The 24502-nt window shown below is 41.2% G+C and overlaps 2 protein-coding genes across 13 annotated transcripts in view; one reads left to right on the forward strand and one right to left on the reverse strand.

Moving 5' to 3' along the window:
- The window catches only part of PTPN3 (protein tyrosine phosphatase non-receptor type 3), a 181641-nt gene that overhangs the window by 100382 nt on the left and 56757 nt on the right, over positions 1-24502 (reverse strand). Inside the window, exon 1 of one of the 12 annotated variants that reach the window (XM_042868974.1) lies at positions 15752-15815. The exons of 10 other annotated variants lie outside the window; for them this stretch is intronic. The gene's annotated coding sequence lies outside the window, so the exon portion shown is untranslated. Of the gene's footprint in view, positions 1-15747; positions 15816-24502 lie in introns of those variants that run through there. One more of the 12 variants, XM_042868975.1, reaches the window with a different exon arrangement.
- LOC122178643 (proline-rich protein 2-like) lies at positions 15393-16211 on the forward strand. Its single transcript, XM_042868899.1, has one exon. The coding sequence runs from the start codon at positions 15393-15395 to the stop codon at positions 16209-16211; it is 819 nt and encodes a 272-aa protein (XP_042724833.1).

A 24502-nucleotide genomic window follows, 5' to 3' on the forward strand; every position in this document is an offset into this window, starting at 1 on the left:
GTATTTTACTGCTTTTTTCCCGGTTTGCGCTTTCCCCCCCCCCCCCCCCCCCCAAAATGAAGAGGGTCTCTACTAGCTCATCTGGGAAAAAAATCAGCACTGCCTTTGAGTTCTAGTCAAACAGTATTATCTGCAGTGTAGTAGGGACTCAGAGGCATCTCATTCAATTATTTGGCACTCTCATGGCTGAATTTGTCATCTTTTCCTAGAACATTGCTCAAATATGTAGTACACACACAGCTGGCTCACAGTGACCAGACATGGGCGTTACCTTCCATGCCAGACATGCATTGCTATGCTTAGATTTTAGCTCGTTTTACAAACAGATAAAGCTTTGACCTATTGAAGTGCAAAATATTTTGTCAAAGTCCACTTTAACACTTTCAGATCAATTTTCCAACATCACCTTATTGCCATCCCTAGAAAGATAAGGAAAGTGCAGAACAATAAATGTGGCAGCTCCAACCAACAGCATAATTACAGCTGTCACATTGGACCATACTAATTACCTTCTCCCACTCTAAGCTTCCAGTCATTTCAGCACAAAACAGTTTAGCAAATAATCCTTCTCTTACCAAGAAAGGATGCTAAATGGTCAATGCTAAGTTATTAAGCAAAAAGCTGACAAAATTACTAAAATATTACAAATTAATATGCGACAGTATACTAAGCTTCTAAGAATTACATTTGCAGATGCACGTGCACTATGTGCATTCTTAAGTAGGTCTGAATCTGGAGCCACTCTGTAACTTGCTCTATAAGAAAAAGGTTATTAATTTTATAGTTAATTTTCAAATGGTTGGAAAGGTCAGGATTTCAAAGCAGCTGCAGTCCCAGTAAGACTGTAGCACCATTATGAGGTAAACTCATGAGACCAGCCGCAAACCAGTAAGTTTAATCCAGATCCCTCTTCTTCAGCTACACTGTTACTAAGTCCAAGGAATTCAATATCACAATAGCTCTTGTAACAAACCCCATGAAGAAAGGATCGAGAACATTTACAACCAAGCAAATTAAATATCTTCTGGATTAAGACAAAGTCACAGTTAATGAAATTACAGGAAAAAAAAAAGATCAAAAATCAATTGTTACATTACAGCCTGCTGAGACCTCACCTGAGGGTGACAATTACTCGAGAGCAATAGAAGAAATGAAAACAACGGAACTGTCTGTTATTCTTGGCAAAACATTCATTGTGAAGTTTTGAAAGGTCACTCCCAGCTGATCACTTTCCTCTGATAACCTTCTGGCAATGCAAACATCTGCAAGCACCCTTTGCTTCCAATACCATCAACTTCCTTGTGCTGCCCGCTAGCCCAGAAATCAGCTTCAGATCCGAATACATAAGAGAGCCTCCTCCCCACGCTCCGGACTCTGGCCCTCCCTTCTGCATGTCTCAGAAAGCAGCAGTGCCTCTCCCTGCCCCACGGCTGCTGAACACTGAGATGTGTGCTGCTTCAGGAAGTTTGTTTTCTTACTGCTGACAAGAAGCCTGAAGCGAATCCTGTGCATTCCCTGCTGTAAAAAATAAAATAAAATAATAGACTAATTGGCAAGAACAGGCATTTCAAACAGGCAGCTTCTTTGAGTGTTAGCTTGTTTGAGGATCTCTCCTTCCTTTCTCCCTCATCCCAGGAAGTTGTCAGCTAAATTATTCTATTTACAGTTGTGGAAGCAGTAGTTAATTATAAATCTAGCTATCGATACAGAAAGGTGACAGCATGCCACCGCCTGAAGTAGTGCTATCTGCTTGAAGGAGTCTGTGATGGCTGCTGTTGTGCTAACAAGTCAGGAAAGAGTAGGAAACATCTACACCAGCTTCTCTTCTCATGAACACAATGAAAATACCTCACTCCCAGATTGAACAACAGGTCCTATAGTGGGTAGTTGCCAGGAAGAAAAAAAAAAAAAAAGAAGGTATGGCTGATCCAGACGCAAAAGAGGAAAAAAAGATCTGAAACAAGAAAAGAAAAAAACAACAGGAACAATACAGGAGATAAGGGGAAAAAAAAAAAAAAAAAAAAAAAAAAAAAAGAACAGCTTTTACTTGAGAGGAATGCTAAACCTGTAACTGTTTCTTCCCCCCTGAAATGCTCTTTTACAAGCTGGAACAACAGCCATGGTTTTTCTAAAAAAGAAAAAAAAAAAAAAAAAAAAAAAGAAGAAGAAGAAAGGGCCCACAAGCAAAAGCAGTTAAGGAAGATGGAGTCATTATAAAGGAGGCATAAAAGGTATATCCATATTCATGCAATAGGTGTTGGCTGCAAAGTTGAGCATTTGAAACTACCTGCCAAAAGTTGCTATCCAAGCTCAGCACAAATCATAACCAAGCAATGTAATACCTACATTTAATTTCACATGCCATAAGAGACAGGACTACACATAAGACTGAATATTTATTTTCCTGTAAAGCTGTTTACATGACTTATCTCCAGTAAGAGATACAAAAGATTTATTCTTACAGTCAGGTCTAAATTTTCAGGTTTTCTGGCATACTGTACACATTTCATTTCTTATTCACAAAGACATCAACACACTGACATAAATCTTAGCAATATTTCCTAAGCTATTTTGTGAGCAAAATTACTTCAGCAAACTTGAAATCCTAGCTAGAGTACTGTTACAAGGAATAACAAAAGCGTACTTGGAAGGTTGAATGATTTCTCCAAGTATCTGCTGGGGCAAAACCAAAAAGACTTGCTCCTGGAAGGCAAACCATGAACGCTGGGCATTTTGAAAACACCAAGTTGAAAAAGCAAGTAGGAAACATAACATGAAACAGTCAAAGTGTCTTAAAAATATGTATTTATCTCACCGCCATTCATAAGTTTGTCTTAACATGCTCAGTTTGTTCTGCAACCAATACATATATTCACACACATAAACACACACACACACACACACGCACCACACCATAAAATCCTCCTCATTCAAGCATCCACCATTAACATGTAACCAATAACAAAGGAAAATATAAAGGCTCTGGTGCTACTAGCCAAATGTTTTCTGATTATATTTGAAATAAACATTTTTAAATACTACTTTATCAAGAAAAACCCTTTCAGGATTACCCTCAGTTGGAGAGTTCTTCCTACATTTCAGATTCTGCTCTCATAAATAAAAATAACCAGGCACCAGTTCTACTTGTCTCAGTATTGCAATATATTAATATATATATAAATATATTTCTATATTAGAGAAATAATGTTATCAGCCTTAGAAGTATCACTGGGTAGCGGTAAAGTTTGGTACTGGTGTATTTATTTCCCACATCCTTTTCACCAGGAAAAAAAAAGTATTATTTCAATATGATCAATGCCATTTTCACAGTGTTCATTTACCACCAGTATTTTATAAAAAGCCTGGTTATACATGACCTACATTACAGAAAAGTTCCTTTGGAATGGATCTCCAGAGATCATCAGATCCAACTGTTCTTAAAAGCAAGGCTTTAAATTAGGTCTTCCAAGGTCTCATCAAGTCAAATCTCAAATATTTCCACAACAAGCAAGACTCCATCACTTTTACTTTTCTCAGCAACCTATTCCAGGGCAAATAATTTTCCTTCTATTCAGGCATCTTACTAAAAAAGCTCCAAATACCAGGAGCAGTACACAAGTTGTTTAATACAGTAAAAGTTTCGCCTTCAAATTTAAGCACACCATGCTGGTGTATCATACTATTGGATAACACAGGCTAAGTGAAGACTGTGAAAACTCTGTACTGTGAGAACTATCCCAAACTGGACAACTGTCTTAGCACCAGCAGTGCAGCAGGCACAGATAGGTATTAGTAGCTAATGCCTACAGAATATTTATTTTAATTAATTACTGCTAACAATATATGTAACTACTTTTTTTTTTTCTTTTTTTTTTTTTTTAAAGACATTACTGAGTAATTTGCAATATATTAGTGACCCCTTTGGTGGCTGCCTCTGGCACCCCAAACTGCCACGGCACACAGGTGTGCATGGGAAGTCCCTGATCACTTGCATACCCTCTCACCACTTCCAGGGACTGGGCTTGCTTCACTCTGTGCAGAGTCAACTTCACAACAGATGAGGCAGATGACTTCCCTGCAGTCTGCTAAAAAAGCAACTGTTCACTAATATCAGACAGAACACCATGCAACAGTCCAGCTACTTGGGATATAAATGCTGCAGTCAATGACTCTTATATTTAATCATCAGTTGCATCATTTACCCTTCACTGGTGTTCCATCACTTTGTGACAGTCATGCATCTTGAAAGTGTCCTATTTCATATGCATATTAAGTATGCAAGTTCCAGAAGTTAACAGAACATTTAAACACTATACTACAGATGCTATAACCCATAAGGCATGTTTAGCTTCTAACAGCTGGGACAGAACTAACAGGTTTTCTCTTCTAGAAGCAAAACCAAAAAATACCACCTTGAAAGAGAACAGCAACCCATCTTCACTAACATTGCTAATACAACACAGTAGTACAAAAGTGGTAAGTTTCTGAGCAGAATTGTATCTGAAAATGGTGGTGACCACAATGGAAACATGCTGATCTGTGTACAGTGCAACAAGAAACACTAGTTTGCCTGCAAGTCTTTCTTTTCACAATCCTAGAATGCAGTGTCTCCAAATCAGAGCTCTTCCTTTCTTCTGGTCCCCCTCCCTCTCAAGCCCTTAAGTCTCACATATGCTTCAGTACTGCCAGGCCTCTCTCTTTTCTTGCTCAGCTTTCAGTTAGAGGATGCAGAGGGGACACAACAGAGGTAGACCTAGAACCCTAATCAAGAACCTGCTCTCTCATCACCCAGTGGGTACAACAGAATACGAATCTGCTGAATCCCACACTTTAGGCCTTCCCCTAAGGCAAGCACTAACCTGACAGCCACTTTTGTATGCCAGTCTTTTGATAGCACTTAGCTTAATAACCAGCAGACCCAGAGATTAATAGAATACGGATGAATATCCACTAGCACATCCTTCAGACAAGAAAACAGTATCAGGAGTTGAATGTTCATTTGACCCTACATTGTTTGGAATCACCCAACAGCACAAAAAAAATAAAAGTACCAAAGAAACGGAAGCTTTCACATTGCACACTCATTGGGTACCCACTGCCCAAAGAGATCTTAAAGAACGAGAGGGAAGAGACCAGTGAAACTGGGCCCGTTGCACTGGCTGACCTCACCTACTGGTGAGAGGCATGTTTGCCGGTCCCCTTGAAGCTACTATCTGAGCAATGCAGTAAAACCGGCTTTTTTTATTTCCTAAGAGAGGACTTCAACCTTGCCTTAGAAGGTACAGCAAACTGTTGCTAAGATTGTTTCTCTCCTTGCTGCCAAAAGCTAATGCACTTCCCTGAGCAACATGAACCATATATAACCAAAAAAGACCCCTAAACAACTGTAGGCCTTGCAGCTCATGAACATCAGCAGCTCTACAGCTGATCCAGGACTGTGACAGTCAAGTCAACAAAAGTGAACACGGAAACACATTCTTCAGGGATCCTGTAATGTTTGGCCAACAATCTGCTTGTGTACAGAAAATGTTTAGGATAAGTATGTTAACTTGAGCTTAGAAGTAATTTTACCTACATTAAGAAAGGGGATGAAACAGTTTGGCATTCAAATCAGTGTTTTCTGCTTATGAATGCTTGAAGTCACAGGAAAAGACAGGGGACAAAAAAAAAAAAAAAAAAAAAAAAAAACACCAAACCTACTTTTGCCTTTGATAAATGAGTTGTTGCACTTGGCAGCCTCCAAGAAACGTGCTAATTTCTCTTTTTCACACCATCATAACACAGCTTATATTTCCCTTTGGCTACTTTCTTTAGACACCCAAAAGAGAAATCTTAAATATCTCTTCTTATATAAGATTTATTTCCTGGGTAATTAGGAAAAAAAAAAAAAAAAAACACACAGATAAATCGACCTTAGAATAGAACTGGACTCTACTCTAAATAAGTCAAACACCTAAACACACACTAGTTAACAAGTAACAGAGTTGTAACTGATAGCAGTAACAAAATCTCTCGCTGTTCAAAATACCCCATGATACAGCTAACCTCACACTGGGCCTTACCAGATTCCAAAGCCTTCTTGCTAAGCCCTCAGTTCATTAATTAATCTAAACAGATGTTGACAGATCAGGACTCCTTTAAGAAGGAGTCAGATTCCTCATTCGTCATCTAAGAGAAATAGAACATTAAATGAGCTTTTCTTATACAGAAAGGTCATTCAGAATCAGAAATTCTACATAATTAGCAGCAACTCATTCTAGGTACAAATCGTCTTTATTGACAGTTCTATTCTGAATATACCTGCCTTCATATTCTATTGAATCATGCTATGTGATTACCACAAAACTCCAGCTTTCTCTGAAGTCAAGTGTTTCAAACTACACTTGATTTCTAAACGTGCAACCAGCGACACCTTTACTGTAAAACGAGATGCCCCCTAATAAACAGAGTTCATTAATTTCCCAGCTTTTAAACAACTTTGTAAATGAAGTCAGTTCAAACTGATTAGAAGAAAATTACTTAACTTTCACGTTACAAATTGTAGTATTTACACCATATCAATATGTAATAATTTTAAAACTAATAAAATTTTTAAAAAAATTAAAAACACCTCAATGAAAGAAGAAATTTGCTTTAGTGGTCAGGACAACACAGGAAACTGGAACACTGCTTCCCGCACTTTTGCTCTACACTCATTGCACTCAAGTAACAGAACAAAAATCCTTAGAAAGGCACAAACTTTTTAGAACACTCAGTTTGACACTTGGCTAGAAAAGCAAAACAAGTCTCCCATCTTAAATAGTTAGAAATTAAGCATGGATGTTCACTTACACATTACCTAACATACCGATACAGAATTAAATCTTTAAGAACATAGGGGGACAAAAGGAACTGTAAGTGCTGTATGCTTGATACAACAGGTGATGGCTGTAGGAAAAGCATGATTTCACAACATGCAGCTATTCTCACACTAAGCTCATAGATAGCTTGCTGCAAAGTTGCTATGCAGAATGGAAAAGCTATCTGTAGATAGCTGGGGAATGATTGCTTAGTGGCGTTCAACAAAAGCACATACTGTCAACAAAAACAGCCTGTTGCCAGTACATATGGAGATGGGCGTCTGTTTCATGTTTTAAAGAAACTTGATGCTGCAACCCTCTGTGTTCAGCCATCACTGATGTTACGATCATCCTCCATCCCAGGGAGATGCTAGCTGGCAGATACAGGGCACCAGCTGAAGGTAGCATGCAGGTAGCTGGCTCAGTTTTTCTTTGCTGAGTAGTAGCAGCACAATCATCAGCTCTGCCAGCTAGGTGTGCCTTCGTTCAAAGGTTCCAAGTAGCAGGACAATGAAAAATGTAAATATTTATCTGAAAATTAGGAAAGTTATATCTGCCAAGGAAAAAACTAAGAATACACAAACTTTCCCATTATTAAATGATTCCTACTTACAAAAAAAAAAAAAAAAAAAAAAAAAAAAAAACCACCACTATTCCATACAGTCCTAGAGCCCTAACAGTTCCAAGTGTCAAAACACCACCAGCTTCCTTCAGGTAGATTTTTTTTCCCCCCACATGCGCACCTGTGGGGAAATTCAAAATGAACAGCAAACACACAAACAAAGCTGGAGACTAAACTTAAAATCCACTGAACGTAATGAACAGAAAGCTGTAATTAAAACAGCTGTGGAAGTATCACTGCCAAGTTCTGAAATCTGTCGTGATTTTTGGTCTCTTGCCACACCAGTAGTGCACCCTGACTGGCACAGTCCCACAGACTCTCTCTGTGCTTATGAAATTCTCTGGCAACTGCTTCAAAAAACAACTAACTGTGTTGCCAAAGACAAACAAATCTAAAAGGAAGAAGAATCAGTTGCTAAAGTTTGTTTAAAAAAAAAAAAAAACCAACAAAAAACATCACACTCCACCATGGCTACAAATTTAAAAAGCACTCCTGTGTACAGTCCCATTAAAAGCTTCTATTAATTTAACATACATGAAGTACAGGGCCACATTTAGCCAGCACTTACAGATCTAGAACTCCTCAGTTACACTTCAAATCTCATTTGTGGAGACACAAAGTACTAATTTTCTCCTCCACCATACAGCTGCTCCCATAATTAAAAATTGTAGTAAGTGTTGACACTCATACAGATGTAGAAATAGAAACCAACTACATACATCCAATACTTCGGATAAAAATACTAAGGTTAAGAAAAATGTGTATACCTCCACAACCAGCCTAAGCTGTGGTGTTAGACTATTGTAGAAAAGGTTTTTAACTAGATTGTGAAACTCACGTATCAGCGAATTCTTAGTAATTTTTTTTTTTTTTTAAGATGCAAAACATTGTATTTACAGAATCATTCTGCAGGGAAGAAAACTTTGCATTCCTTAATAAACTGGGATCGATCTATGAAAGTACTCCACGTAGATGCGATCTCTTTTCAAATACATCCTGAACAACATACAAGATTGTTCTGAGAGCACTTACGCTCTACTTAAACTGGAGTTCATCAGTAAGTTTCCACCAAGCAGAGTTTGTGATGCGGTCTTCTGAGGCATCTGAGAAATCCATAGTTAAAGGGGTCACTACGCAAAACAGACTGACTGAAACACCAGCTGAGCTTAATGCATCATCCAAATTTGCAGGAGTAAGATTCTAACGGTTGCATCAATGAAAGACTTAAGAGAATTCAGATTTGTAACTGAGTTGTGAATAAACAAGGGTGGAGACCTTAAAATCTTAAGCAAACAACAGTAGTCTAAAGACAGCCAGGTGAAAGAGCAAACTATCAGAATTTAAGACTTCAACAAGATTTAGTTCTAAGCATCGTCCGATAATTAACAACATCCACTAAAGTTCTAGACCCACAAATATGAAACGAGAGACAACAGATGTTTGAACTATATCCTACTGAGTTAACGCACACTCCAGACCAAAACTTTAGTCAAAAATTTTAACAGAGGTGCTTTAATAAAGCTTTGCAGCAATCATTGCAGCAAGTATATGTGAAAACTAGAAACTGTCCCATTCTATACACAAGAACACAAAGCCAATCAAGATGACTTGTGCTCATGAGGTTGCTGCAAAGATGCCTTTCTTTTCTAAAGCAAACGTGGACTAACACATTCTAAAATAATAGCATGGCAATAAGGCAAGCTGTACTTTAGCATGTGCTAGCTGATCTTCAGCTTGACCAAAGTACAGCTGGCTTTATCTGCGGACTGGAGACTTTGAGTGTGCTCTTTAGAGCATCAGCAACACATTTGAGAAAGCATTCCCTTCCAGGCAAATTAATATAGCACCGATGCAACCACAGCAACCAAAAGATCCCTGTTGAGTGCTTAACTCTAGGTACACATCCAAGCTTGCCTACAGCCAAAAGTGGTGGTTCTACTTGTACCATTATGGTTCAAGAACTTCCATCTACTATATGCAAAAATCTAAAATAAAACTAGGGAAAACATTTCTTACTAACACAGATGTTGAAATAAAAGCTGATCACAGATTTATTCAATACTTGGGATAGAAATATTAAGCTTAAAAGGAAAAAAAAAAAAAAAAAAAAATCTCAAATCCCAGAGACCAGGTCTCTGCATAATCAGTGCTAAGTGCTGGGAGATGCCCAGTACTGAACAATGGGATCCATATTCACAACTGCAAGCAAAACAACACAAGTGGTACAGAACAAAAACCAACACGGATACAACTCACAGCTCACACTCCCAACTTTGATTCATAAAATGCGTCACTCCACAGAATGTAACTGTCTCACAAAACTTGCTAGGGAAACAGCCCTGGTTACTCATCACAGCTGGGTGTTACAAGCTGCTTGCTTTCCATAACTCCACACAAGCAGCCCAGCATTTGTCTGAGAGCAGAAGGAGAGGGCAGCAGGAAATCAGCGAACAAGATGCCAAATCAGAATCACTTTAATACTTTTAAGTGCACCCAGAACATCATTTCACTTATTACTGAAATACTTAAGCATTGATTTCACTTTCTCATAACTGCCCTTCTTTCACAGCTATTTTACAAAAGTCTTATTCAGTCCTGGTTGGTAGTGCACATAATAAAGAGACTTGAAAATAAGCTTTTTGATAAATTTATAGCTGTAGCTTTACTTGGTGCACATGGCATGATGTCCTTGTTATGTTAGGTACTGTAGAGGTACCCAGCCCTGGTAATACTACTGGCACTCAAAGCTGCACCAAGCCAATTGGAACTACATTTCCAACAAAAAAAGTTGAAGCATTTTATGATTTGCACCAGTTTTACCACTTCTCCTTCAGAAAATCAAAAATAATAATGAAACATCATAGTTCATCTCAATTCAGAAATAAAGCATTTTATCATCTTTGAAAGTTCACGCAAACTCAAGGAAGAATAAATAATCAGTTTTATATTGCATTAAAACAGAACAGCAGAGGAAAGCAATAACTACTTTTTGTATATCTAATTGCTTTTGCCTTACAGAAAGCGTAGTACACTAATTTTGTTTTCACTTCTAACGAGGAAAAATCCCTCTTGTACAGTTTTACTGCCTACTTTGGTAACACGTGTACAATTATGAACTAACAACATCGCTGTAACTGTTAAATTACTATTAAATACTACATAGCATTGATAAATACTGATTGTCTGACTAGCCTTATAATGCACAGCTCACCAAGCTGAGTTAGGGAAACAACAGCTGGATGTTGATAAATCTGGTAAAAAGCAAGTGGCTGTGTCAATGGTAACTACATCATCTCCTGAAACACATTTAATTGATTGATGCAAGCAGGCATACAACATACTACTTTGCTGTATTTCTGCTCTGTGATGTAAGGAATGGTACCTGTTTCTCTTTTGGCAAAGCAGCACCTTCCAAGAAGCCCTGAATTCCTTCTGCTAGAACATTGATTATACCCTTTTAGCTTGAAGAGTTCCTCTAAATTCTGGATTCTGAAATAATTTCCTCAGCTTGTCTTTTAGCCATGCTTCACAGCCTGGGATACTCTTTTTCTCTCTCTACCATATGTTGCTGTAAGTGCTTGTATGAAACCTAAACTTGTCAGGAGAGGAAAATGATAACAGTTATAGCTAACATGGGAGATTAATGGATACCTGGGCCATGTATGAGCTTTGCTATTTCCTGTGATTTCTATTTTGTCTGTAAAACTCCGTTACCTGTCCAAATCCCTTTAATCTTCCTACTGAAAAGAGATTTTGAGAATTTATACAAGGGAAACCTAGTCACAGAAATCATCAGAATAGTCCAATTCTAGTTATCTTCATTTCAGAGGCAATCAGATGCTGGCTTCAAATTAAGTGGTCTACAGCCAGCAGAGGTCCATCACACTCCTCATTCGGTTCTATGTTCTCCTGTTAAACCAACGGTGAGAAGATTCTTATCTAATACAGACCTGTAAAAGGAGTGTTGTTACCAGACATGAGGCATGAAGAGACAGCAACACCACGTGAGAACAGACTGTCCTAGAATTGCAGACATGGGCCATGCCTTAGCCAAAGCCTGAAGAATTATCAGCATGGTGAAAATACAGATACATATCTTCATTTCCCCCAACTTCTTTTCTTGAAAGTTTTAAAATACCTCCCATGTCTTATTGAGAATTTGTATTCTTACTGTATGCCCAGAACCCAGATTTCACTTAGGCTTCTTAAACATCTAAGCCAAGTGCAAGTGAGACTCACAAGATGAAGTAGAGCAGAGCACTGAATGCCTGCTGCATCACAGAGACTCACAGCATGGCTGAGGCTGGCAGGGCCCTCTGGGTCTATCTGTGCTCCAGCAGGAACACCCAAAGCAGGGTGACCAGGCCACACCCAGGCAGCTTCTGAAGATCTCTAAGGAGACCCCACAAGCTCTAGACAGCCTGCACCAGTGCTTCATCTCTTACACAGCTCACAAGTGCTGCCTAGTGTTCAGAGGGAACCTTCTATGTTGCAGTTTGCACCCACTGCCTCTTGTCTTGGCATTGTGAACACTGAAAAGAATTTGGCTCCATTTTCATTACATCCTCTCTTCAAATACTTATAGATGCTGCTGAGGTTCCCTCTGAGCCTCCTTTATTCTAGGTTAAGTCCCAGCTCTCTCATAAGAGAGATGTTCCAGCCCCTGCACCATCTTGGTGACCTTATATTCAACTCTCTCCATTACATTCACATCTTTCTTCCACTGTGGGCCCCAAAACTGGATACAGCATTCCAGCTGTGGCCTCACCAGTGCTCCTAAGGTTTGGAACTGTCTCTTCAGTCATCTTGGTTCAGCAGATGGGAATCCTTTGTTTCCATTACCCATTCACAATACTCAGAAATCTACAACAAAAACTAGCAGATATGCCTGACCAGACTTCAGTACAGCTCAAGCCACTGAGTTATGTGAAGAAACATCTGTATTTTCCTTTTGGAAAAAGATTCTTCAAGGTTTGTATCTAATTCACATACAGGAAGAAAACAAAATTAAGACCAAAAAGCCTCATAAGGCAAGCTACAAGAGAATTTTTCATATACTATCAGATTTCCCATTATTTCAAGTAGCACTTCACGTGCAAAGATGTGAAAGAAAGAAACAAATGGAATACAAAGCCCTATAGAGGACACATGACAAAGTTTAATATTACAATGCTAATAATAGAAATTAGAACACCCTGTAATGTTCAGTACAAGCTGATATGAAGCCAATGGTATCTTAGAGTACAGGAAGACTAAATTATCTCAAGAGAAGTCAGGATGGAACTTGCAGCACATCTGTTACTCCACTCCTATGCCTCCACGCCTGCTCCTTCCCTTCAGCAAACACCCCAACAGAAAACATTAACCCACCTCTCATTAATTCACACTTGTCATGAGGTAAGTCTGTACACACCTTGGGCTTTTCTGGGCCTTGATAACAAGAAACACCGCAGCTAATAAAAAGCATTCAACTCCAAAACAGAACCACAGGCAGTGTTTGTGGCTGACACTAACACTTCCACACAGCCTGGGCTAGGCTGCTTGGTAGACTCCAGGCTGTAGTTCCATGCAAATAACTGAAAAATGCCATTCTCTTGCTTTTCCACTTCAACACAAACTTGTCAGTAAATATTATATGGTCTGATTTTGGGTGGTCCTGTGCAGAGCCAGAAGTCGGACTCAATGATCCTTACGGTTCCTTTCCAACTTAAGATGTTCTACAATTCTATGACCACGCAGTGTCCTTTCTGACTGTCCTCAGTTCTCACCTGTACGGCTGTAAAGTGTATGAAATTCTTTCGTACAGGAAAACATGCCACAAGATTCCAATAAAACTTACAATGGGCACTCCAAATAATAAGGTTGGTAACAATTATCCTCCTGAACCATTAAAACTCTGTTTCCTTTTAACTGCTCAATTTGTAATGGGTAAATAGTCCCATAAGTGGGTGCTAGCATTTGAGTACACACCGAACAGCTGTGCACCGTATCTGCATTCAGTCCACCCCACAGAATTCAGCATTGGTGGTTTCTGCATACAGCACTTCCAGTGTAAGGTTACTCGTGTAGTGTCGGTGAACAGCTATCTACCCATCAATACAGAAAGTAGGTCACAGCTTACAAACGTACAGACAACTGCCTCTACTAAGTATTGATTATTAAGAAAAACCACCCAAGATTTTCAACATTTAGGCACAACTTCAGACCACTGGAAGAGAGAAAAGCAACATTTACCATGTGACAACCTTCAAGCATAGACAAGAAAGCAACATCACCACCACCACACCAGCTTTCCCGTTATCATTTTCTGCTCTCAGCATCATTGTCAACACACTGATAATTTCAGAACCAAGAAAACAGAACGATAATTTAAGAAGCAGTTATGTAGCTTCCTGGATATGCCACTACATTACAGCGTTTGCTTAATTGCAGTCATATGACTGTCCTAATTTGCACCAGAAGTATTCTGGAGGCTGAGTGCAAACAGCAATTCTTGTTAAGTACAACATGTCATTGTGATAGTACCCAAAAGTTCTGCTCTGAAACACAAGCTCCAGTCCTCCAGTCTTCAGACATGCAAAAAAGGTGATAACAGGCACCAAATAAGTGCTTCTTACATCTCAGAGGGAGATGACAAGTGCTAAGAGATTTTCCAGGAAATCATCACCAGCAATTATTACAGTGCTTTATGATACAAAATTCACTTCATTTGAAAAAACAAATAGTTTCGATTATCTGTTTTATTCAGCGTGCTTTGAAATACTTGGAATATCACATTTTTCTTACAAACTATAAAACAAAGATGAATCATAGAATCATTTGAGTTGGAAGGGACCCTTAAAGGCCATCTAGTGCAACTCCTCTGCAGTGAACAGGCATACCTACAACAGATCAGGGTGCTTAGAGACCCACCCTGCCTGACCTCAAGAGTCTCCAGGGATGGGGCATCCACTACCTCTCTAGGCAACATTTCAGTGCCTCACTACTCTGATCGCAAAAATCTTCTTCCTCCCGTCCAATCTAAACCTCTCCTCTTTTAGTATGAAATCATTCCCCCTTGTCCTGTCATAACAGACCACGCTAAAGAGTCTGTCCCCCCCTTCCTTCTTACAGCCCCCTGCTTTAGACACTGAAAGGCCACTCTCAGGTCTCCCCAGAGCCTTCTCTTCTCCAGGCTGAACAGCCACAGCTCTCTCAGCCTGTTCTTGCAGGAGAAGCGCCCCATCTCTTGGATCATTTTTGTGGCTCTCCTCTGGATGAGCTCCAACAGGTCCACACCTCTCCTGTACTGAGGACTCCACAAGTGGATGCAGTTCTCTAGGTGAAGCCTCACCAGTGCAGAGCAGAGGGGCTAGATCACCTCCCTCACCCTGCTGCCCATGATTCCCAGGATGCAGTTCACTTTCTGAATTGCAGTGGCACACCGCTGGCTATTCATGGATATGGATATTCAGCTTGTCATCCTCCACTAACCCCAAAGCCTTGTCAGTACCAGACCTATCTCTCACCTGTACACCAAGATACTTCTGCCACGAGACAGCACAATAGCATACCAACATCAGAAAAATCATTATTAATTTCATCAGTAAGCCCTTTCATGCAGGTGATCAGACAGACCTTTTCCCTCCACATTCCCTTCGGTAAGGGTTTCCCTTCAGACCAGAGCCACCAAGGCAGTAGGGGCAACGTGTTTCCCCCTACAGACTGGTTTCAGATATATCTACATGCACATTTAAAGTGAAAGTGCACCTCTATCCCACGGCAGCATAAGTGCACCTACTCCAAAGTCACTTCTTATCAATAACTTTTCTATTCAACAGCACACAACTTTAACACCTCTACCACACACCTTTCTAGAGCAAGGACTGTTTGGGGCAGCAGCATTTAGCATTACCAAAGCACTAAGTTACGCCGATCCGTGTTACACAGGTATGAAAGCAGAAAGAACAAACGGAGCGGTGCCGCAGCCCCAGCACGGCGGGAGCTCAGTAGAAGAAGGTGGGACAGAGACAGCCGAGCCTGCGGAAACCCAGCCCGCCCCACTGCCCCGTCGCGGCGCAGGGCCGAAAGGACGAAGGGCAGCGGGCGGAGCCCCGCCGCGCCCCGAGCCGCCCGCTGACAGCCGGCACCGCGCTCAGCCCCGCCGCCCGGAACAGCCGCCACTCTCCAGCGCCCGCCCCGCGGAGCCCGGAGCGCAGGGCACGGCAGGCACGGCAGCCCCGGCCACCCGGTTGCGCCCCGGCAGCGCCAACTTTCCCCGCGACCGGCTCCCGCCCAGCCCGGTACCTGCCTCGCAGCCACTCCCCCGCCCCCGGGGGCGCGGAAGGCCGTTGCGGCCGCCGCCACGACGAACACCGAAGCGAGCAGGTGCGGAGCGCAGCACCGCCGGGACCGCCGCCGCCGGCTCCTGCGCTTTGGGCTGGGCGGGGCGGGGCGGGGCGGGGCGCGGCGGGGAGCGAGGACGCCCGCCCGCCCGCCCGCTGCCGCCTCCTAGCGGGGAGCGGCGACAGCTCCGGTCGGGCCCCTATCCTCATCGGCTGCACTCGGAGAGCTTCGGCTCTTTTCGCAGTTTCCGGGAGAGGCGCGGCCGATGTCCCGCGGCCGAGCGAGGTGCGATACCGCCGGACGGGACTGGAGCCGAACCAAGCTGTGGGGCAGCGGTCGCTCCCACAGCTGTACCCCAGAGTCTCAGTGCTTGCTGCCCACGGGGAGACCACATTGGCTGCCCCGCTAGTCAAGGATCTGACTAATCGATGTCCTTTTGTCTTGTCTCATCCTACCATGAGGTGAACTCGTGCCCACAGCACCAGCAGGCTGCCCAGGATGCCAGGTGTGGGCACGCTGTCATGCAGAAATGTGGGCTCCAGCCCTGACAGCAGCCGATTGTGTCAGAGCCGCTCTGCACCACGCTAATTAGCTGTGCCTTTCAGCAGAGCTAATTAACTGGAGCAAGGTACCTCCATGGCCAGGCAGGCCGGTGGTGTGTTTTTTCCAGTGGCAAAGCTGTTCGAAGTTTCCAGATGCTTGTGCCTGCCCTTGTGGCACAGTTGTGCTAATGCAGCTCTTCAGTGAGATTAGTTCCAGCTTACGTGCACCAAAACTCTCTTTAAAGATGTGTGCAACTCAGATATCATTTCAAAAAATACACGGTATTGCTATGATCTGTTGTGGCCCCCGTCCTCAGATATCTCTGTTAGCAAAGGAGTGGGAGTAGGGAAGAGGTGAACAGGAGACAGAGCACCGGAGAAAACAAGGGACAAAGAATCTTAGAATCATAGAATCAAAGAATTATTAAGGGTAGAAAAGACCTCTAAGATCAACAAGGCCAACCACCAGCCCACCCTTGAACCACAGAATATCTCAAGTTGGAAGGGATCCATGAGGATCATTAAGTCTAACTCATGGTTCCATACAGAACCATCCAGAATCCAAAACCTATGACTTAGAGCATTGTACAGACATTGTACAGACATTCTTGAACTCCAGCAAGTTTGGTGCCTTGACCACTGCTCTGGGGAGTCTGTTCCAGTGCCCAACATGAGAGAGAAAAGCATGTCTGATCATCCCTTGATGTGGCTGTGTAGTCTTTCAAATTTCAGAACTACCCCTCCCACTGTGTACAAATACACTTACAATGGAGATGTGGCTCTCCAAAATGCATCACTCATTTTCCCACTAGGGACAATGCACACAGCCGCTACCATGGTTGGCTCCCAGGGCTTCTCAGAGTCAAAGCAGGTTCCTCTGGGCAGTTCTGTCCTGGTCTTGCAAACATGTTTGTTGGCACCTATCCCAAAGAGCCATCTTTCCAGAAGACTTCAGCAAGGAAGCTGTCTAATAATCTAATCTCTCTCCATCTATAAAATGTGTACAAGCATAACTTTCCACACATTTACATCCTGATAAAAATAAGTCATAGAATCATAGAACCACATAATGTCTTGGATTGGAAGACTTCCAATCTCCTGCTGTGAGCAGGGTTCCCACTCACTGGGTCAGGCTGCTCAAAGCCCCATTCAACCTGGCTTTGAACACCTCCATGGATGGGGCATCCACAGCTTCTCTGGTCAGTGCCTTGCCTCCCTCTGAGTAAAAAAATTCCCCCTAACTTCTAAATATCCCCTCTTCTAGTCAAACACCATTCCCCCTTGAAGTTAAAAGGCTTCATTCTAGTTCTGAGGCTCGAAGCTCGTCTCTGGGATGTGAGAATGTTCAGCTTGAGAATGTCAGTGTTTGGAGAGAAGCCCTGACCCTTCCCATCCACATCAGCTCATCAGCATCAGCCCAGAACCTCCTCTACATCAGTGAGGAATATACCCCTCTGACACTTTACATTCCATGGAAGGAAGCTAAACCTGCCGGCATAAAGCTTTGATCTTGGAAAGCACATTCCCAAATTTCTTGGTTGTCTGAAAAGGTAGAGATCTCTGTACAGATCAAGAACAGGGAAGAGAAAGAATGAGATAACTGCATATTCTGCACACAGGCTGCTGCAGGATTGCTGCTGAATTTGTCCTGACAGCAGCACATCTCTAGCACCATGTGTCATGTCACCTAGTCACTTAGTAACAAAAACATATTTGCATGTGAATGTTCCTACAGGTCACCTACTTCTTAAAGAACTAAATTAGATTTAATACCAGTTCACTACCTGCAGTTAATATAGATAAGTTCTCCGATTAGGTTGACCACATGGCTGCACCTGCACTTGCAGTGATAGAAGCAGCTGAGATGGAAGAGAAGGCCACCTATTTAAGCTGTGTAGTTGGGCTATGCTACCCTTTGGAGCTGATGAATCTGCAGCTGGACTTGGCAGCTTAGGCTGGCTTTCTTTCATCAGAGTTAGCAGTTGAAGAAAGAATGGAAGGAAAAAGTTCCTGCTGTATATCTTCTAAATGATCACTGCTCAAGTGTGGCTTAGATGGGGGTAAATCCCAGAGCAGGATCTTAGAGAGGTATAAAATGACACTTAGTTTCCCTTTTTGGACAACCTAGGAGAAATAAATGAGTGATTCAGAAAAGAAGGCTAGTTGGGGAAAGTTACAGATTTGGACTGTCCAGGGATGGTCACAAGGCAAGAAGACAACTGTTCTCACTTACATGCAGCACATGAGAAGGACACCGATCCCGTGTTCTCCATGACCACTGGGGTTGGGATGCAAGCAGACTGATTCACAGCAAAGTCTTGCTAGACATAAACCAGTCAAGCTAGGCAAATGATGGAACCTCTTTCAGGACATTTTTGAAGTGTGGCTTAAGTAAATATCCTGTATCTAAGGGATGAGCATTAATTAGAACCAAGTAGGAAAAAAAGACTGCCTGAGGCCTCTGTCAACCTATGTGGAGGAAAAACACTTTCAGATTGTGTTGTCAAGGCCAGCAAGCCTCTCATGAGTAAATACATGTACATACATACATACATGCATACAGACTTGCAGAAGCTCATCAGACAAATTTCAGATAATTTCCTTTAAATCAGTGAAAGACTCCTTGCTGAAAAAATCATGGACATGCTAGAGGTCCTCAGTAGATACTTCTGAAGAGGCAATTTGTTTGTTTTTAGATAGTGGTTCTTTATCCTGACTCTTTTCTTGGAAGAGGCTGTGGCTTATAGTTGCTTGAACTCAGTTCAGCCTGAGGGAGAAACCCATGATGGGAAACTTCATCCTAATAATTAAACTTCGGTGCAGTTGTTACTGAAGCAAGGTCTTTATAAATAGAGCTCTGGACACTATGGTCACCTCTGCCTTATAGATACATCTGCAATATGCATGCGTGGGTTAAGTTTCAGTTCAGTTCAGTCCCAGAGGTACTGAGGTTCTAGCAACTGTCCTCCCAAGTTTAGCAATACATTTTTAAGTCTCGTCTTCTTACATAAACCAACAAATGAGGTTTCAAAAAAAAACTCAACAAACCAGTAAGTGACTTAAAGTAAGTTCACACGATTGGCAAATACCAGTGTAAGAAAACACAGACTAGGAGCATATACACAGGCAGGGAATGCTGCCCAGCATTTAGGCAGCAGTGTGTCTGGCCAAAGCAATTAATGTGCTTACTGGATCTTTGTGATGTCATTCTCCTCCCTCATTTCAGCTGTGATTGTCAGGCATTGGCTTAGAGGCATATATGAAGATAATCCATGCTGTATGTTGACTCATGAAATATGCATCATGAAATATTGGTTAAACAAAGGTAAGAGAATATGAAAATGCAGACGCTGAGAATGCACCAACGGTGTTTTATTTAGTTCTAAGTACTGAAAATGTTCCAGACTGTAAAATGATGGGAAACAGTGAAAGCACCATCAACTTGGTCAGTCACACGAAAGCAAAACATTGTAGATTAAGATATTTTGCTGAGAAAATGCTGTGTGCACACATACAGAAAATTAAGTGATAGCTTAAAAACTCTTTACCTCTACTCTGATTATCTGATCAATAACTTGGTGAATATATATTTACATTATGTTTACAGCCTTTCTGTCACTGAGAAGCAGACTTCTCAAACGATCTTTTTGGCTTGCTCTTTCTTTACTCTGCCTTATGGACACTCCATGATTTCATGTTATCTGTCATCTATAAAGACAATGGGAGGTGTTATTATAATTCCTGTTTTTCTTGCATTTTCCTATAACAGTTATTTCCCTTCTCCAGGTTATATATTTTTAATTTAAAAAAAGAATGCAATTCATAGGAAAGGAGTGTTGGATAATTTTTGCTTTGTCTAAAATTTGCAAATGTTTTACATTTAACAATTAATCATGAAAAGCATATTTAAATGGCTGTTATTTAAATGCATACAATATATACACTTAATTCAACTGCACAGGAGAAACAATGTAGCCCTAGCTAATTTTCTGTAAAAGGTATTTTGTTTCTTGCAAAATTACCACTCCCTAAAGTATGGCGGGAGGGTATTTTACATTCTGTATCATTTGAATTTGAGAAGGAACACTGCAGAAAACTGCTTTAATTGAAGTGTGAAATGTATGGGATTGAGCCTTTAGGGAGCACTGGGCACTTTTCTCATCATTCTGGTTGATAGATTTGCATGATGTGGGTGGGGAATGTTGTTGATCTGGCTGTCCATTTTAATTTTGGGCCAGTTGTGGCAGCTTGAGTGTGAAGCATGAGAGCAGCTTTAAAGAGAAGGACAAGTATGGGAATAGACACTGTGCTGAAGACCAAAAAAGGTAAAATTGCACCATTCACACAAATTTAAGCCAACTCAGAATATCATAAACTGCAATACTTTGTACTTTATCTCCTGTATTGAATAATTCCCATGTCTTCTTTGGCTTCCTGTTTCACATGAATATAAACAAGCTGGAGAAAAATCCTTAAACTTAACACATGCCTTTCCTAGTTCTTTGAGAAGTGCAGCTCTGAATTTAGCAGGAGACAAGCAAGCCTCAATGAGGGGACTTGATGTGTCCCCTAAAAGGAAAAAAAAAAAAAAAAAAAAAAAAAAAAAAAGTCTATTTCACCATTCTGATTTACATGGGAATGTATGCTAAACCTAACCTGCCTGCCATCAGATCATCAATGCCTTTCTGCCGCTGAATTTCCTATCAAATCATTCCATTTAAGAGGAGTCTCTGAATTTGTTGCTACATGCACATCTAATGTTACAAGACTAGGAAAACAGAAGCAAAACAGCTCCACACCTGCTCATTTTCTGAGAATCTTACTGCTCAGAGTTTTTAACTGGGTAACTGCTAAGGTCTGATTTTGGGGTGGTCCTGTGTGGGCCAGGAGCTGGACTTGACGATCCCTATGGGTACCTTCCAGCTTGGGTTATTCTATCATTATATGAACTGCTCTTGCTGCATTGCTGGTAATACTGTTGTCATTGTTGTGAAAACCAAAGCCTCCATCCAGCAGATGGCATATAGACCAAGTAAGGCAAGAATGTTTCTGTGTTATTTGGCATCCTTACACAAATGGAACAAGTAGCCTTCCCTTTTGCCATGTTATCGTACCACAGTGTTCATTAATGCTGTCAAAAATGGAAAAACTCAGCTCCCACTTCCCACCCACTCCCCATCCCCTGACAAGGAAACCGTATGTTTCGGGAAATGAGTAATAGAACAGCTCCTTTCTGAAGGTCACGAGAAATGAAAAAGAAAAGAAAAGAAGAAAAAGTAACTATCTTTCTTTCAAGAGACTGTTAATGAAAAGTGCAAATGCCTCAGCATGCTCATATTCAGCATAATTCAATCCAGGGTTATCGTGTACCTAAGGGGAGAAGCCAGAAAGAACTAGGTCTAGAGTCTGGGGATCAGAAGGCAGCAGCTTGTCTACACTAATTGATTTCCAGACTGGTATTATAAAAATCTGTACAGTGGAAATACTAATGAGGCCCTACTTCGGTGGGGAGAAGTTCTCACAGTTTAGCTATAAGCTTTCGGTAATTATGAGGTGTTGCACTCCAGGTACTGAAGGCATAAAGCAACTTGAGTGGTTTTCGTGCTACAAGCCATCCAAACATACCTTGTATTTTTCGGACATAACTGTTTGGCTCTGTAAGCAGACTCTGTTAAGGGAATTAAAAGCTGGATGCTGCAGCATTGAACTTAAAGGTAAAATCAGGACTGCTATATGCAGCTTTTGTGCTGCCTTCTTAGAAAGAGTGGTGAGGTATTGGAACGGGGTACCCAGGGAAGTGGTGGAGTCACCATCCCTGGAGGTGTTTAAGGAAATAACAGATGCAGTATTTAGGGACATGGTTTAGTGGGCAATAGCGGTGGTAGGTGGACAGTTGGACTAGACGATTTTAGAGGTCTTTTTCAACCTTCATGATCCTATTCTATTCTTTGATTCAATAGAGTACACAGGAGACGTTTTCCAGCTCATGTGGCATTGAAAATCTGCCAGCACACTGAATTGATAATGCTTGGTCAACAAATTCAGCAGGGAGATGCTGATGCTAGTGGTGGGAAATACTACATGTGCAGACACCTGGCAAGACTCACATCATAGCCCCATCAAGGCACCTCCATCCATTTGGGGTGAATTTTCTGTGTGCCCCTGAGCAGAAATAGGATTGGTGTGCCTTATCGCTGGGTTCTGCTCATGTTCAGCTATTGCCTAAGCCATGGCTCCATAGCTCTATTAGTGCAAACATGCGTGTCTGCAGGCATGTAACTCAAGGCACATAGAAACTGCATGTTAACAAATTAGGTGTGCCCTTCATGTCTCTGACTTACTTCCATGTAAACACTAAGGGTAATAATGTGGGAGTTTAAAATTTAGTCCAAGCCCCACTCTGAGCTTTCTAAGAACCCATGTTGTATCTGGCCTTACGTACCTTTCCTGCTTATTCTGCCTTACCATGCTCTGAAACTCTGTGAGGGCTATAATCATTCTTTGGGTAACACACATAGAAAAGAAGAATTCAAAGACAACTTTAACCTTGCAGGATCATTCATGGGAAATACTGGCATTAAAATCACTCTGATTTATAATTCTGCTTTCCTAGCATAGTTACCAATTGCAGAGTCACAGTTAATATTTCCAGTTCTCCCATATCTTTTCCTCAGAGGATGAAAGTCATACAAAACATTTATATGCTGGTTTCTTTCCACTGGACAGAATTACACATGTCAGAGTACAAATGCAGATCATTTCATAAAAACCCTTTAAAAAATGATGTCAAACAGATACTGGGATTTTTGTTTTGTTTTGTTTTGTTTCCCACTGAAATTCAAGATCACAGAAAAAGTTTGTGGGTATTTATTGTCATACCTGTCCTTACTGCAGACTCAATGGCTCAACCACAGCTCACAGTGCTCTCCCCACATTTGCCAAACTTTGTATTTTGATAAAGCAATACAGTATTATTTACCATTATCCATCACTTCCAGTCCTAGTTTAAGCTTTTTTTTTCTTTTTTTTTCTTTTTTTCCCCCCCCAAGATTAATTAGGGAAAATTTGTGCTATGCTAATAAAAGACATTTTTATTATAGTTGCTGAAAGGAGAAAAAGAGCAAGAGAGAGGAAAAGATTATCTCAGCTCAAAGATTTTATTCTGCTCAAAAGAAAAATTCTCAGTGATCTGAATTTTTGAGGATAGCTTGCCACATAGCATGTGTCACAAAAGTATCTTTAAGGTGGTTCTTTGACTCTTCTCAGATCAGGCCAGTTTTGTCTTGCTTATCTCTAGCCAGCTATTAATGTTTCCATGGCTTTTAGATACCAAGGAAAATAAGCACTTTGCTGCCATTTTGGACTCACAGGTCCATCCATTGGATCTTAGATTGACTTATTTATTACCAGAATAAATAGGATCAAGATTTATTGCCCAGGTCTTGACAGTGCAAATCCAAGCCTTCATTTCTGATTAGTTCAAGTCAAGCAAGGCATTTCCTACTGTGGTTTTTTTAATTGCTTCAGCCAAATCAGTATTTCCTACTTTCCTATCCTAGGATCAAAGGTCATGTTGTAAGGGTGGCAACTAATGGCTCTGAGGTCCTCAGGGTGGTGGAGGAGATTTTTACTGGTTGTTGAAGGATCACATATAGATGTTTTGCCATTTTTAATGTCGGGAAGCCTGTCTATGGTTCCTGTGTGGAGCTAGCTTGCCAAGCTGAGTAGTTTGTGTACCTTTGGCTACCTCAGGCTTTGTCTGTATAAATAAACCTGTGTATAGAATCATCACATGCTCTCCCTTTCCTGCCTTCCACTCCACATGGGTCTTTTATAATGCTAAAATTACAAATATGACATCACTGTCAACACTTCTGCTGGTAACATTACTCTCTCTGTAAAGCCTGATAGCTAACAAAAACTGTTTTCAAAGCAGAGATGATCTCATTGCTGATGCTTGTGCATAAAGATGTTTTGGCATGATAAGATCCTGTATAAATTTATGTGTTTGTTACCGAAACATATCTTAAATCTTTTCAGAAGGATAGGAAGAAAACAGAAACAAAAAAAGGAAAAGGAACAGAAAAAAAAAAAAAAGAAAGAAAGAAAGAAAAAAGAAAAGAAGGAAGGGAAAGGGGAAAAAAGAGAGGAGAGGAGAGGAGAGGAGAGGAGAG

The sequence above is a fragment of the Lagopus leucura genome, unplaced genomic scaffold, assembly GCF_019238085.1.
Source record: "Lagopus leucura isolate 7727_CA_CO unplaced genomic scaffold, USGS_WTPT01 Super-Scaffold_100002, whole genome shotgun sequence".
Lineage (NCBI taxonomy): Eukaryota > Metazoa > Chordata > Aves > Galliformes > Phasianidae > Lagopus > Lagopus leucura.

What these genes read in the sequence shown, in the direction of transcription:
- LOC122178643 (XM_042868899.1), top strand. Translation starts at nt 15,393, where the DNA reads ATGAAAGCAGAAAGAACAAACGGAGCGGTGCCGCAGCCCCAGCACGGC.